The sequence below is a fragment of the Gavialis gangeticus genome, unplaced genomic scaffold (genome assembly GCF_001723915.1).
Source record: "Gavialis gangeticus isolate Ggan-Ray unplaced genomic scaffold, GavGan_comp1, whole genome shotgun sequence".
Taxonomy (NCBI): domain Eukaryota; kingdom Metazoa; phylum Chordata; order Crocodylia; family Gavialidae; genus Gavialis; species Gavialis gangeticus.
Genome location: NW_017729013.1, coordinates 7823760 through 7839990, shown reverse-complemented (window position 1 = coordinate 7839990; position 16231 = coordinate 7823760). Strand labels below are relative to the sequence as shown.

At 44.1% G+C, this 16231-nt stretch overlaps 1 protein-coding gene across 7 annotated transcripts in view; it reads right to left on the bottom strand.

The window, feature by feature from the left end:
• Positions 1-16231, bottom strand: part of COL26A1 (collagen type XXVI alpha 1 chain) — a 442136-nt gene that overhangs the window by 69331 nt on the left and 356574 nt on the right. For all 7 annotated transcript variants that reach the window (XM_019511439.1, XM_019511441.1, XM_019511443.1 and 4 more), the window contains exon 4: positions 9693-9754. In XM_019511439.1, coding sequence (XP_019366984.1) covers positions 9693-9754 — 62 coding nt within the window. The remainder of the gene's footprint in view (positions 1-9692; positions 9755-16231) is intronic.

Below are 16231 nucleotides of genomic sequence, written 5' to 3'. Positions count from 1 at the left end.
TGGCACCACACCAGAGCACCACGAGTGCTCGTAAAGCCATACCAGGGGTCCTGCAATGACCTCTGCTAATTCCCTCAGCACTCGGGGGTGGAGATCATCCAGACAAGCTGATTTAAATACGTCCAGCCCCTCCAGAAGTTCCCTGACTAGGTCCTCACTGACCCTAGGCCTGGGTGCGCCTCCCCTGCAGCCTACAGGGGTCCCGGTGGGGGGGTGACCCAGTTCCTGCTCAGAAAAATGGAGGCATAGAAATCGTTAAATAGGTTAGCTAACTTCCAGTCCCACATCCCGGATAAATACAATGCATCCCTTGTAATATGAACTGTGATATCAGCTCAGTGACCTCCTCGCCAACTTAATACTGGTTTCAGAACTGGGGGTGGAAAACAGACTTGAAGACCCACAGCTACTTGCTCTATAGTTAAATACAGGTTTCTTGCGTCTGGCTGCCTTCTGTTTACGATACATACAATGGAGGAAGAGGGTACTACGCCATCTTTACTATCCCCACACGCTGTTGGGCTTTTCATAGCTTCTGCCCACTTTCTGGATATGTAAAGAGAACATTTGTTCATTCGTGTGACTGGTGCACTTCTTCCAATAAACATCCAACTTGGTGCATAATCCATTCCAAAACAGCTTTCCACCCAGGGATTGCTTTCACTCTAGCATTACAGGAATGACCCTGTGCATCTCAGCCATGTACCCAGAGTTGAATCTGTACAGAGTCAGCAGCTACTCTTGAGGTGCACCAGCCAGTTTGAAATAGTTCATAGATTCATGGATTGTAAAGCCGGAAGGGACCTTGGAAGATCATCAGGTCCAGTCCCCTGCACCAAGCAGGAAAGATAACCAGGGGTCTGGTGACCCCAGCAAGGTGACTGTCCAGTCTCCTCTTGAACATTTCCAGGGTAGGTGATTGCACCACCTCTGGAGGGAGCTTATTCCACCGTCTGGACACCCTGACTGTGACGGAGTTTTTCCTAATGTTGAGCCTGAATCGATCTTCCAGGAGTTTGTGGCCATTACTTCTAGTTTTCCACTTGGGTGCCCTGGTGAACAGTTGCTCACTGAGCCTTTGATTTACTCCCTTAGTATAGTGGTAAACTGCTACCAGGTCCCTTCTCAGCCTTCTTTTCTTCAGGCTGAAGAGTCCCAGATCCCTCAGCCTTTCCTCGTATGGCTTGCTGTGTAAGACTCTGATTATATGGGTGGCTCTTCTTTGGACTCGCTCAAGCTTGTGCATGTCCTTGTTAAAACATGCTGCTTCAGATGACCACATGACCAGGCTTCCCCAGAACTTGGTGTTGTCCGTGAACTTGGCCAGTGAGCTCTTCACCCCCACATCCAAATCATTAATAAAGATGTTGAAAACTACTGGACCAAGCACCGGGCCCCTGTGGGACACCGCTGCCCACTTCTCACCAGGATGACATAGATCTGTTCACTATGACTCTCTGGGTCCTATCCTGCAGCCAGTTTCTCAACCACCTAACTGTCTCAGAGTTAAGCCCGCAATCCTCCCAATTTTCTCACAAGGACATCATGGGATACTAGATTAAAGGCCTTTTGGAAGTCAAGGTATACAATGTCAACCTGCTCTCTCATGTCCAGGTGGCGAGTTACCTGGTCACAGAAGGAGATGAGGTTGGTAAGGCAAGACCTGCCTGTGATGAAGCCATGCTGGCTGTCATTCAGAATCTTGCCTTCTGCAAGCGTATCACAGATAAACTCCTTGATGAACTTTTCTAGGATTTTCCCTAGGATGGAAGTTAAACTGATTGGCCTATAGTTACCTGGGTCCAACCTCCTGCCCTTCTTGTGGGTGGGCACAACATTGGCCCTCTTCCAGTCCTCAGGGACTTCTCTATGAGTTGTAGAAGAGTTTCACCTGGGTTTCCACAATGACTTTGGCCAGCTCCTTCAGCACCCTCGGATGAAGACCATCTGGTCCTGCTGACTTGTATATTTTTTTTTAATTGGTTGTATACCAGTTCTACAGCATGAGTAGGAAGGCAGTTATTCCTACTGTGCTTATCCTGTACTCTACCTGGCATTGGTAGATTGGTCCATTTTATTCATTTCCATTCCACAAGCTCATACCACCTTTCTCACACCAGCTCTAGCAGCTCCCCCACACTGATGTTGTGCATGGGAAGGCTCCAAAGCAACAATTCTTATATGAGCAAATGTTAGTGTTCATGGCCCCAGCAGGCTCAGTCCCAGTAGGTCTCACCTTCTACGTTGGGGAGTGTCCCAGAGCCAGAGCTAGAGAAAAGCAGTTACAAGGCTTCAGGAGAATGGGAAAGATGAACATTCAGTAAGGGAGACAGAGAAGAAGAGCAAAGTGGGAAGGGAAGCAGGGGGAGAGAAATATGAGCTAGAGAGAATGCCCTCCAGGTCCTGGCAATAGTATGTGTGCATTCTGTATACCCACTGATCACCGGTTACTCACAGATCACTAGTGCTCACTGCTGTGCCAGGAGCAGGTGCCCAAAGGTGGAAGCCACCATCCTTACCTCCATCTTTTGCTATATGGGTCAGACAGAGAATGGAGTAATATCATCAGTGGCTGGGTGGGAAAGGTATACCAGAAAAACAAGCTCTCATTCTTTACAGGTATCATCAGGGGTGCGGAAGGAAAGAGCTGACAGGACCATACGGGTAAAGCAAAGCAGCAGACAAATTCCAGATCTTGTCCTAGTCTCAGACAATCTCTCCATAGCCCTGAGCTAATCTCCATCAAACCTAAAGCTAAAACAGAAGTCTGGATGCTGAGCCAAACCACTCAAGCTCAAAGGTCCATTAAAATCAAGCTAGGAAGCTCAGGTGACCAGTGTTTTGAGAAATGTCCTGCTATTTTTCTATAGTCTCAAGACAGAAACATAGTAACAGCTGCTTCTACTGAGGTTATTTGTCATTTCTGGTCCTGGCCTGTACCTAGTTCAGTGGAACATAAAAGTAAAATAGTTCAACCCCATTTTTCTGAACCTCCAGAGTAGTTCAGCTCAGGTGTGAGGGGCTAATGCTTTGGGAGGTTGTGACTTCCTCTGAGCCAGATCTGTATCTCTGGTAAGAAGAGAGGGGCCCTGGCATAACGATCAGTTCCTATTCACAGGAAGTCAGTTTTATTATCCCCTTGTGCAAACCCATCTAAAACATCATTAATCTGAGCAACCCTGCATTTTGCTGATATCATTTCACTATTAAAAAAATTGTTGAAAGGCCTCAATTTTACAAAGCTGGCAAGTAGCCTTTTGCAGGGTGGGGGCTAGGTTGATACATAGTATCTTTTGTAACTTCTCTTGAAAGATTGCTTACTGGCTTCCTACTGCACTGGTACTTCCCAGTAACTTCAGTGGGCTCTGACCCAGGCCTCTCCTGCTCATACATGATTTAATCCTACCTACACAGTACTCTCAATCAGGAGCAACGGCACTTCAATTGATGAGGCTTTTAAAATGGTGCATTCCAGAGGAATGAGGGCAGAACTAGACCCCTGGTTAGTTAGGGGTTAGGTCCTGGGCCACCATAGAGGTAAATTTTGACTATGGGATATTTAAGGCCTCATTTCTGTCTCCCTCTGCCATAGAAGTGTGATAGGGATTTTCTTCAGGCACAGCTGTGTATCACATGTCAAGATCCTGCTATGCCAATATTCCACCATGTTGCTTTGAACAGTCATTGTGGTGAGATCCAGCACCACAAAGGGATGCCTTCTCATGGGTTTATTTGCTCTTGAGGACATGGATGCACATGGTGCTCATTGGACTTACAATCATTAAAAATAGGGATGTTTCCTCTACAAAAGCCAAAACAGGGGGGGATGCTAAAGACGTGAAACAGCCTTTTAAAAGGTATGATCTGAATCCAAGAAGTAAAACAACACATTAGATATTAAGGGAACTGCATTGCCATGCAAGCCCGGGGTGTGCGAAATGGGCCCTATTTGATTCAGATTCGGCCCAAATCAAGAACAGTGATTCAATTCGTTGATTCAAATCACTATCCCCAATTCTATTCAGCCAAATCCAAATCTGAAGACTCGATGCTGATTAGAGAATCAGTGATTCAGACACAGGCACAGCTTTAAATGTTTTCTCTACATACCCTTAGGTACCAGGAATGGCTCGTGAACGCTGTGATGCTGGGGCGGATGGAGCGCCCTACAGGAGCGGGGGGAGGCGGGGGCTGTGTGCTTGGCAGTGAACTGGGGAGCTTGCAAGGCCCCCCCCATCTCCCCCTGGCTTGGCAGTTAGCTGTAGGGGGACCCCAGGTGCCCCCCTGACCCAGGAGGCATCAGTTGCCAAGCTGGGAGGGTGCATGGGGGCACCTGTGCTCTCCCCAGCAGACCTGGAAGTGGACTGGATTTGCTTCTGGTCCACTTCCAGGTCTGCTGCCAAGCGCGCTGGGAAGCCCCCACGCTCCCATGGGGCACTCCATGTGCTCCAGCATCGCAGCATTCACAAGCCACCTGCTACCTAGAGGTATGTAGAAAAAACTTTTAAAGCTGTGTCTATGTCCGAATCACTGAATCTTTCCAAATCTCTCCGAATCAATTTGGATGGTTCCAATTCAATTTGGAGAGATTAAAGGATCCTCTGATTGGATTTGGAGATTCAGCCACTGAATCAGGCCAAATCTCCACCAAATCGAATCAGGGACTGAAGTTTTGCACAGCCCTAATGCACACACTACCACTGTCAGAGACCATGGAAATCCTATATTCCTAGGAAGGGGCAACTCTAAAATGCTGGACTTCATTCTCTAATCTCTTCATGCATCTCACTTTGGTGCTTTTTTCCTATCAGATAAATTAGTTCTGTATTTCAGAAAAAGCATCACATCCTATCAACTGCAACTCTCTGCCCATAGCATAACTGCCTCCCTCTGTAAGTGCAAATCCAGGGCTGAGCTTTGTTGCTGCCCTGGCAAAGTCAAGGAAAAGCCTATGGCATAACATAGAATAATATAAAAATCAGGCTGGTGGAGGCTTCAGAAGCTCATCTAGTCCTATCTCTTGCTCAAAGCAGGATCATCCCTATCTATGATCTAAACCATTCCAGATAAACGTTTGCCTAATCTGCATTTGAAAACTTTCAACGACAGATTCCACAAGTTCTGTAGGCAAGGTGTTCCAGTGGCTAACAACCCTCTGAGTTCAGAAGTTCTTCCTAATGTTTTATTTTTAAATATAACATATACATACATGCATACATACAACTATATCTATATGTATATGAAACTGTTTTGCCACACTCCCCAACATATAAAAGTTTCCTTGCCTTCATAATAACTGCATTAAGATCTAGTTATAGGAAAGATGAGTTAGAAATGTGAGTCTTCCAACCAGTAATTCCTTCAACTGCAACGGGAAGAGATATGACATATAAAATAATCACATTTAAAAGCACGTAGTTAAAACGGAGGCTGACAGCACTCCTTCTCCAGGCCAGACAAGCCTCCAGAGACAGAGTTTGCTTAACATTACGAGTGTCTGGGACTGCAAAATACTGCAGCACTAAAACACACAGACAAAACATGCGATGCCCAAGATCAACTGACTGAATTGACAAGAATCAATGCTACCGAAGTTTCTCCGGCCCCTCAAGTGAAACAGACTCTACCAGCTGGTCAAGTCTTTTGTTCTTTCTGTTTATTCAATAGACTGTCCAGCTACTTTGAGACTTGGAAGACCACAGCTTGTCTCAAGGCTCCATTACAGGAATGCAGTTCTTTTGGCAGGAAGCTGTCATTTGATAATGTATAGCTCTGCGTTATCCAAACCTCAGCACTCAAAGAGAAGTGATGGTGCTGATTGGGACCTTTTAAAAACCTTCTAAAAAGGCCAGTGGCTATATCTTGGCACTGGACTTTCCATGCATTCACCTCTATGCTAGTCGCAATCTGAAAAGTCACCAGCTGTTAGCATGTTATGTTCCTTTGGTTGAAATCACTGTGCATCCCATCTGACTTCAGTGCAGGTCACAGCCTCAGGGTGCAAATTCAAGAGCTGTTTAAAGGGATTTCCAACATTATAGCATGACTATTTTGTGACTATGAACACATTATGGCTACAACAGCACAAGTATTCATTCTGAGGTGGAAAGGACTCATACAAGAGGCAAAATCATGCTGCACCCAGTGCTTACTGAACACCTGGGCTAGGGACAGACATTCAAAAAACCCAAGCCTGAATTGATTCACGCTTTGCAGGTTAGACTAAGCTGCACAGCTTAAGCTGATTAAGAACTGGACAGACATTCTCTGTTAAACCAAGAAATGCAGCCACATGACTACAGTGGCTCAAGCCAGAAGCTGTGGGGTGCTAGAGCATGCCTGCCAGCCACTGTCAAAGGGGAGGGAAGAGACACCTCCTCCAAGGCTCTCACTCCTCCCTGCTGGAGCGGAGGGGGTGTGGCCAAGGCACCAGCCAGGGCTAGCACAACACACGGGATACTAGCCACTACAGGGGGGCGGGAAGGAGCAGCTGCTGCCAGACGGAGGAGTGGGGTTGGGGTAAAAGTCATTTCTCTGAAGCAAGCATGTATTGAACACAGCAATTTGCAAAGCATACAACAGGGAACTACCAAAAATCTTTGCCTAAGCTAAGATACAGCCCAGTAAAACACAGCATGTAAAACTTAGTCTAACTTAAACTGTAAACCAGGAAGGCAAGAATTAGTTTTACTAATCCTGAGGGCAGAGCCTTCCTTACAGCCAGACATTCAGAAAGGCTTTGCTTAGGTATTCCCACCTTTTACATGCTCTGCTTTATAACGTAAATGTAGCTCTCTGCATTCTTTGGGGAAGCTGTCTGCAACTTCCCTTAACTACATCTCCAGCATGTGTGATGATTGACAGGTCTTTGCCAACACTTCCCACCTCTCAGTCTGGTCCTATAGGTCTTAGCTTTGGGCTCAGAGGTGCAGGGCTTGGATCTGCACACAGGGGACTAGCTTGCCTCTCTCCTTCTGCTTTGGGACATGCTGTGGAACTAATCCCCTCCCTGCCTGGCTGCAGGTAAGTTGCAAAGACTGCAGCCAAACCCTCGGGGGCTCTGGGGGAGAGAGGGGACAAAGGAAGGAATTAACTGCATCCCTGCCTGGCTGCAGGCAAGCTGTGGAGGTGTGGCAGGGGCTGGCAAACACCAGCTGCGGTCCCCAGGGTATTCCAGTGGGGGGGAGGGGAAGGAGGGAGGGATTTGGGTCAGGGGCCATGGCAGGCCAGGCCACACCCTGCCTCTGCTTTGGCTAGAGAGCAGAGGGGAGAGGTCAGCCCAGCTCACTGTAGCAGAGACCAGAGCTCTGCCCAGCCCAGAGAGCATGCCAGGATGCTGGGGAAGTCTGGTTTATCTTATCTGGGACAGACATTGCATAAACCGGTTCGAGTCAAATCAGTTAAGTCTGATACTACATTCAACCAGGTTTATCTCAAACCGGTTTTGGCCATTTTCAAACTGGTTCATGTGCACTGAATGCCTGTTCTGTTACAGGTTTAAACCAGTTTCTGATCACTTAAACCTGTTGATGTGTAATGTCTGTCCCTAGGCCTAGAGGTTTTATAGTGCTAGTGTTGTTATATATGAACACACTGCCCAGAGAATCTCCTCTGGTATAAGCCAGTTTCATGCTTGCATAAAAATATTGAGTTTAGTGAAATCACATCCCGGACCTGGAACTGCCAATGAAGCCTCAGAGTCAGGCTTTCAACTTCTCCTTGGACAGCCTCAGGCTTGGTTTACAATGGTGTTATGGGCAACAGCATTGGGCTCATGCTGTCATGCAAAGCATGCGTAATAGTGCAAGATACCACTGCTCAGATACTTTGGCCCCAGGAATCATGCGTACATCCTAGATTGTTATCTTCTGGGGAGCAAGGTACAGAAACTCATGCAAGTGAGAGGAGGAAGTGTTGTTTGCAACTAACCAGCAACAGCTTGACCCCAGGCCCATAGAAGTCAAAAGTTTCCTTACTTTGCCCTCCCTGGACTTTTCATTGCATTCACAGTAGTCGGATGCAAGACCATCATGTCCTTTTTAACACCTACTCTTATCTGCCTGACAGGTTTTTGCATTTAATAACAATTCAGCTCATGTTTGCCTGAAGAGAAAATAGTTTTTTCCAACACCACAACAGTTTTTTTCACTGGAGAAATTCACCCCCCTCCAAATGTTTTTATTATTTTCCCATGGTGAAACATAACCCTGAATGTCTCTGAGGAGGTTCCAGAGAGCATTGCTCATGCCATTTCAACTTAAAACACAGTTCCCAAATTATAAGAATATAATGTGTTGGCTGCAAAATCCCCAGGCATTCCACCCTCCCCCACCAAAGGAGTCTCCCTAAATTCTTATGTCAGTGATAACCATCAGCTAATGAATAATAGCAGAAGCACAAACATTGAGAGAGACCCAAGTACTACATCTAACAAATAGGACTGGGCTGTCACTGAAGGAACCAGAGATCAAAGGGAACTGACTGACTTCACTCCTTTGTTGCTAGACTGAGTAATTTTTCTGATGCATGGTAGGTGGCTATTAAAAAGATTTACAGAAATAAGTTCTTCCCAGCAAAGGTGTTCAGAGCTAATCCCCCTAAAATTAAAAAAGGGAAAAACAATAAACATGGATTGAATAGCAAGTATGTGAACATCTGTGCATGAACACAGTTGATTTGGACAACTAGATGTCTATGATCCAGGTGAAGGCCATTTACATCCAGTTAGATCAGCAAATAAAATGGAAGACTTCGGGTGTGTCTGGACAAGGAATTATGCTGGGATAGCTGCTGGGTTTTAAGTTCAGACTCTACTGGATGAGCCTTCAAATGTAAAGAGGCCAGTAAGAAGTGGGGCCTACTCATGTGAGGGAAAATGCTTTCCTGTATCAGTAACCAGCACACATACACTTTTCTATATGCCATTGTTGAAGAAGTGAAGCGAGAGGTGAATTTAGGGAAATGGAAATGCCATAAAGGACACAGAAATAGTAAAAATAAGTAAAATGCTGAATGAAGAACTGTTGTGGAGTCATTCCAAAACGATCGTCTCTAACTGAAGATGCCTCTCCTTTATTCACTGACTTACGTTGCCTCAGATTTAGATTTTGTAGCCAAAGAAAAATAAAAGCTGTTTTTGCATTTTGTACTCTTTGTGGATGGAGTTTCTTCTAGGTGCCTACCACTGGTGAGAGAGAGATCATATTCAGAAACTGTTTGCCAGGGTCTGAATTTACTTCTGATTTGTAAAGCCCATATTACCCAGCTGAATCCAGCAGAATTTCACACTGCAAATATTTGCCCTCTAGTTCCTTACTGAGAAGAATAAAACCTATAGTGGTTCAGATGGACACTTTCTGATCAGGAGCAATAGGTTTCTAATAATGGTAGCTTTTGTACCAACCTTACCGCAGCAAACAAGAAGCACCACCAGTACCAGGGGTATTCATATTTATCTGTGGGGGCAGAGAAGCTAAACAACCCTCCCATTGAAGAGGTGATCATTATGGATCTGTGCTGCATTACAGTAGCTGGGCAACTTGATGAAGTTTGCACTGCTATTTGTTATGCTGTACCTGACTGACAATTCAACCGTATCAGATTTCCCCTGTCTGGGATGCTCAATTAAACCCTGTTCACAAGGACTAAATTCACTGAATATTTTCCAAAAAGGAAAGCAATAATGCACTGACCTTGGCTTCCAGAGTGTTTAGTCTTTCAGTCATGTCAGCAAGTCTTGTGCAGTTCAGACATTCTAGAAAAAAATAAGATATAAACCCAACATTTTCATCTTGTTAATGAATTAAAACAGCTATAATACCCGATGTCACAAGTAACTCTGTCTCCATGCAAACTTTTAATCCAAGATCAAAAAATGCTTAACGGCTATTATTTAAGTAATAAGCTCTCTTGCACAAGTCAGTGACCACAGCCATGCTGGATGTTAATGTAAATAAAATATGCCCATATTTGAAGCCAGATGCTTTATAAGGAGCAAAACATTAACCAAGAAGGTTAGGGGTGTCGTTTAAAATGTTTTCCTGGTATAAGGAAAATGACTTACCTAACTCAGGGTTGCAGTTGTGTCTAATTCCAGGTCAACATTTTTAAAGGTTTTTGGGTTTTTTTTAAATATATGCAGGAAAACATAAGAAACACCGAAAAGAGATTTAACCAACAAGGCAACTTTCCATCAGCTTGCAGAAACTCTGTACTGTACATTACAAGCTAGCAGAAAGGCTCCCTTTGTCTCTGCAATAGAGACTGGCATGTCCAGCCATCACCTCTTCTAGGATCAAGTGTGAAAAGGAAAAACACTGCACAGTGTGCAATATGGCAGAGAATCACTCACTGCTTGCAACCCCTCATTCCACAACCAACCCGTGTCGCACTAAGCATCTGGTGGCAACTCCCACTGATGCCAACCATTATTTATTATTTGTACTACAGCAGTGAACAGGGATGCAAATCATGAACACCAGCTGCACAGTGCCACGAAACAAGAAGTCCCTACTGCAAAGAGTTTACAGTCTAAGTAGAAGGATATGGTCCTAACAGCAAGAAACCCTTAAATGAACAAAGTCCCCTCAGAAACTCTCTTTTCAGTCCACTAGCATCTATAAAACTATCCACACTGGCATTTTGAAAACTGCCTAAAGGAAGTAAGCACCGAACTGCTATTGGTTCCTTTGAGAACTCCCCAACTTAATGCCAAGCTGCATCCTGCAAACTGAACCCCCCAACTGCACAGGCAGATTTGGTTTACAGGAATCCCATTACTATTGTGTATTGAAAAAGGATTTTTGCATTGTCAACAGGAAATACCACTTTAATTTTTTATTCCCAGCAATGAATCTTGGACAACATTTTTTTCTGGCATGAATTGGCTTATACATATGCAAGTGCCATAACTGCATTGTCCCAAAAGGCAAAGAAAGGGGTGAGGCTTGTTTGGCTTGGAACTGTCTGTGGCGTGTAAAACAGGGAATTATGTTCTGCATGTAACTGGCTCCATGCTTTTGATCTTACTCATCCACATAGGACGATAAGATCAAGTAAATTCCACAGAGCCAGTAAGTACACCAGATGCTTTACAGCGCAAATAAAATATAGAGCCCTATTCTCCCCTTGCTTGGTCGAAGCTATTAATATATCTCCCATTCATTCCAGACGGACATGCCAGCTAACCCCCATTTTGAGATCTCACCTTCTACACAGGACTCAGAATGCCTCTTTGCATGGGGCAAAATTTCACCCAGCTTGTAGGAATCAATCTCACCAGCTGTGCTTCCAGAAGGTCAAAGAGTATGGCCCTGATTATTCAATTGAATATGCTTGCCCAGACCCCTGCATGCTTGCCAAGCTTCTCTGAGTAATCTGCATGTCTGTTTGCAGGACTGAGGGTTAATTTCAGAGCTGACATGAAGCAGGACAGTAATGAATTATATGATGGGAAAGGGTAAGGAAACGGAGGGGTTATGGCAATATAATCATGTGGACTCTGCTATGGTTTGCACTTGCAGATGTGCCCCTTTGAGAAATCTAATGCTAATGAAAATAAATAAAAATCAAAGAAAATTAACAGCCTAGAACATGATGCACAAAGAACAAATGTTATCTGTTAAATTAAGAGCCACTTCATTTTGGCTCTAAGGATTTCAGGCTGCTCTTACTAAGGAGCGAGGGAAGTCAGCACCACCCAATGTCCTAAGTTGGCCAGAGAGCTAATTAAGTTTCAGGTGGGTTTGAATCTCACCTTCATCCCTTTTGAAGTGTACAAATATTCAGATGTATACCCAGACTTGTTGGTTTAAATGTAAATGTCTTGGATAGAGGGCACATAAGGTTTACAAAGGCAAACTGTTCTACAAAGAGGTAGTGACAAAACTCTTACAGTATAACTTTAAAGTTGATGCTTAAATAATTATATGAAGTGCAGACAGTGCTTTAAAAATGAAATGCTAAATTAAAGCTAAGTAACAAAGTAATGATCAGCAAAGCAAACTATCTTGGTGGTCAAGAAGTATAGATATAAAGGAAGAATTGCCAAAAGTCAAGCTGTGTTAGGACTCACAAAGGGTATTAAAACAAATACCAAAAGACTCCTCAGGCATATAAATAAATGAAAACAGGAAAAGTGGGGCCATTTTGCTGTGAGGATTGGGTAGTAATTCAGTATAATCTAGATATGAACCAAGAACTAAATATCTTTCCTCAATTTTCAATAAGGAGCATGATGCTGAGCAGAGTGGGTGGCAAATGCAAGATGGAGAATAGGAATGTGGTTCTGGAAGTGGAAATAACCATCACCAGGTGGAAGCAAAACTTAGAAAGCTTCATGCACTCAAGTCAAGCAGGAAGGGCAAGTAATCTCCATCCCAGGGTTTCATAAATTTGGTAAGCAAGTATTCTGAATAAACCCACCAAGAGGGAGTGGTACCATATGAATGGACAATCATAAATGTTGTAGCTCTAAGAAGCAGGGGAAATGATTCAGGCTATTACAGGCCTGTTAATCTGATCAAATATGCTTTGGAATAATTGCTGAAGGGCAGAATAATTAAAGGTCTGGAAAGAAATGGGATAAAATGCAACTTGGATCTATCAAAAGCAAACCAAAGATAATTCTTGTTACTGATCTGAATACTATTTGGCAGCTTTTCTCTAGACAATAGTAAGGTACAGCTTACCTCTCTGGACCTTAGTAAACCATTGATACAGTGCCACATAAAGGACTATCAGTTAAGTTGCAGATGAGGGTTAATAAAGCAGTTGGAAAGCAAATGAGGAACTGGCAAAACAGGAGATAGCAGGCAGTATGACAGTGGAAGTATCAGGTTGGAGTTCCTTAAAGATAATTCTTGTTACTGATCTGAATATTTTCATGAAACAACATTAAGGCAAAGCCTACAAATGTGCTGATAATGGGAGGCATCATTAATACACTGGAGGATCAGGTTGTCATACAGAAAGAACCAGATGATAGGACTGGGGTAACAGAAACAGGATGAAATTCAACAGAACAAAAATGCAAGGTCATGCACTTGGAAACTACTAAAATGTCAGCTATAACCAGAGAGCTCATCAGTTGGAAACAGGTGAGGCAGAGAATGACCTTTGAATACTAGACCATCAAGATGACTATGAACCCCTAGTAGGATGCAGCCATAAAAAGCCAACTGTAATCTTTGGATGTATCGGAAGTATGTACAGAGAGACTTGCCAAATGCCGTTCTACCAGCTACTGGTTAGACCTCATATGGTATACCAGATGCAATTTGGGTAACCTGCATTCAAAACTCAATCTGGAAGAGATGCAAAGAAAGACTATGAGATTGAAGGGAAGCAGGAAGTCTATTATTGAAAGGAGACTAACATAGTTTGGCTTGTTTAATCTAGCAAAGTGAAGGTTCAGGGGTATAGATACCAAAGAGGAAGGAAGAGCATTTTGGGGAATCCCTGGCACCACAGCTGCCACACTTCACTAGCTTGTCCCGGATCCAAATTGGTTGGGGCACAGCTGAGCCCATCATAAAGATGTGCCCCATGGCAACTGAAGATAGAAGAGTAGAGACCAGGGAGCATGGCTGCAGGAGAGCTGCCTCCAACTTGAGCGTGCTCTGGCAGGGGCAAGAGGGGAAGAGCAATATTTGCTATTCTGATTGAAGGCTCAGAGGAGCCTCACCATCATGGGACCAGCTGCAGAGCACCGGGGAATTGTTGACATCAAGTGGAGGTGTTGAGACAACGAACACTTCTCTGGATGAATCAAGAGAATGAACTGAGTCCATTCCATTGGTGTGGGCCCCAGAAAATGCATCAGCGGGGGGACCAAAGTGATGCCCAATGGGGAAAAGTCAGGATTTTAGGCACTAGGCCTGACAGGCATGACAATGAAAGCCCACTGAACTGTGTCAAAGCGGGCTACCAATTTTTGAGAAAAAAAAGCAGTCCAATTCTGAGGGTGGGGCTACCCCATCACCTGATGGCACTCTACCTGATTCGACTATAAGACCACGTTGGCATAAAGACGGGGTGTAAGGCAAGGTGGAGCCCCAAGGAACAATGTGATGCTCGCAGAAGCAGGAGAGCAACATCAAGGATCCTCCCTCCTTATTTCAAGATCAAGATGTGGTGAGTGAGATGGGGGGTGTCCAGTGTGCCCTGCTAATATAAGTGAGTCAGGTCAAGCTGTCAGGCCCTAAGAAGACAGGACACCTAAACCTCAGTGGCACACCCAGACGAGGCACGACTGCCTACATATGCTATAACAACTGACTTGCAATTGTGAACGACCTATGAAGAATGAGGTTAGTTTTCCTTCTTTGCAGATCTCAAACAGTGTCCGTGTAATTTTATAATGGCTATTAAACAGGTACAAAGTCTTAGGATTCCTCAGTTAAGAATTGGTAAACAAAATAGGTATGTTTCTACCCTTACTTACAGTAACTTTAAATGAAGGGATCTCTATTGATTTCAACAAAGTTACTCTTTGAACATCAGTACATCAGTAGAAGTGAAAGGAAAAAAAAAATCGAAATAACATTTTCAACTGGGCCAGTAGGTACAGAGTTGTATAGAGCAGCAAACAGTCTCCTACCATCTCTGCCCCACTGCTTACTACTTATACCCAGAATCTATACAGAAAATAAAAAGGGAAACAAGATGGCCTCTGGTCAGCTGCTCAGTAGATACAAATCAGCATAGCTTCATTGACATCAGTGGATCGAGGCCTTGGGTTTCTTCCCTGAAGAAGTTAACACCAAGGACCTATTGGGAAGTACACTAGAGGGAAGGTGAGAGAATTTCAGGATCAGGGACCTTTCATTTAAAAACAAACAAAAACCTTTATATCCTGCTCTCTGAAGACTAACCAGGAACAGTCAGCAGCTCCAGTTGTGCAGAACTTACCCGCCAATGTGTCTGTATGTTTTAGTGCAGAGACGTCTAGTACAGGGGTCCAGATCTGGCAAGGGTGAGCAAGTTTGACATCCCAGTCTAGGGCAAGGCTAGGGGCGAGGAGACCAGCATTCAGCTCCCAGCTCTGCCACTTTCCTTCAGGCTATGTCTCTTTCCTGGGCCTGAGTTTCCCTATCTGTAAAACTAGGATAATAAAATACCCATCTTCCTTTGCAACATTCACTGAGAGCTGGGAAAGAAAAGTGTTAGGTATAATTACTCATGTGTAGTGTCTTTGATTTCATCAGTAATACTTTCACACATATATACCTGTCTCTGTCTAATATTCACAACCTCAACTGCACTTCTCAGACACAGACCTCAAAAAGGATTGCAAATGCTATTATCTCAGTTTTAGAGACAGTGAACCAGAGCCACTTAACAGCCCAGCAGACAGTCTGTGTGAACAGAACCAGAACACCATTTACTTGTCCTAACCTATCAAGTAAGTGTTATAATTCTGTCACAGCTGGCTACTATCAGGATTAATAGATTTATATTTTCAACTGTTAAATTGGGATTATTATTTAAAGCACAGGGATGTATTAAGAGGTTAGTAAAAACTGAAACATGAATGCCTACTGATAGGTTTAATAGAACTTTGATTTGCCAAGAAATACTTGAATACTGTTTTAGTCAATGGTACAAACAACTTTCTCTAAATCTTCAGTAAGAATATGAGATGAGTAGTAACACTGGTACAAATTTGGAGGAATGCTAATGAACCTGGTCAAGTAACTCAGGGGTTATGGTGATGTAACAGAAACTGAGGACTGGCACTATCCTTCTTGGGAAGAAGAAATGACCTTTTAATGTGCATCAGTCTGGAATTCTCATGGTTAAAACTTGCAGCAGCAAAATGATATGAAAAGACAGTAGTTGCTTCGTGAAAAAGGATAGACAGGGATTGCTGTAACTCATGGCACTTTTGATTTACTGTGGGAAGCTGCAGGTCTGTCTGTGCCCTTTTGAGGACTGAATACCAACAAATGGGGGGGAATGAAAAAGACCTGTGGGGCCTAGCCAGGGCCTGATCCATCCCTATGGGGCCCAATGCAGCTGCACAAGACCAGCCATTCCCACACAGCTGCACTGGGCCCAGCCAGGCAGTTTCTGCTTGTCTGAATTGGACTACTCTGGGCCAGCGCTGCACACCAGATCAGGCCCATGGACAGACCTGGCACCACTTATCTGGCCTGTGGGCCAAAAAAAAAAAAAAAAAAAACAAGACACCCTGAATTTGCCCAGCAAATTTATGTTTTCACACCAAAGC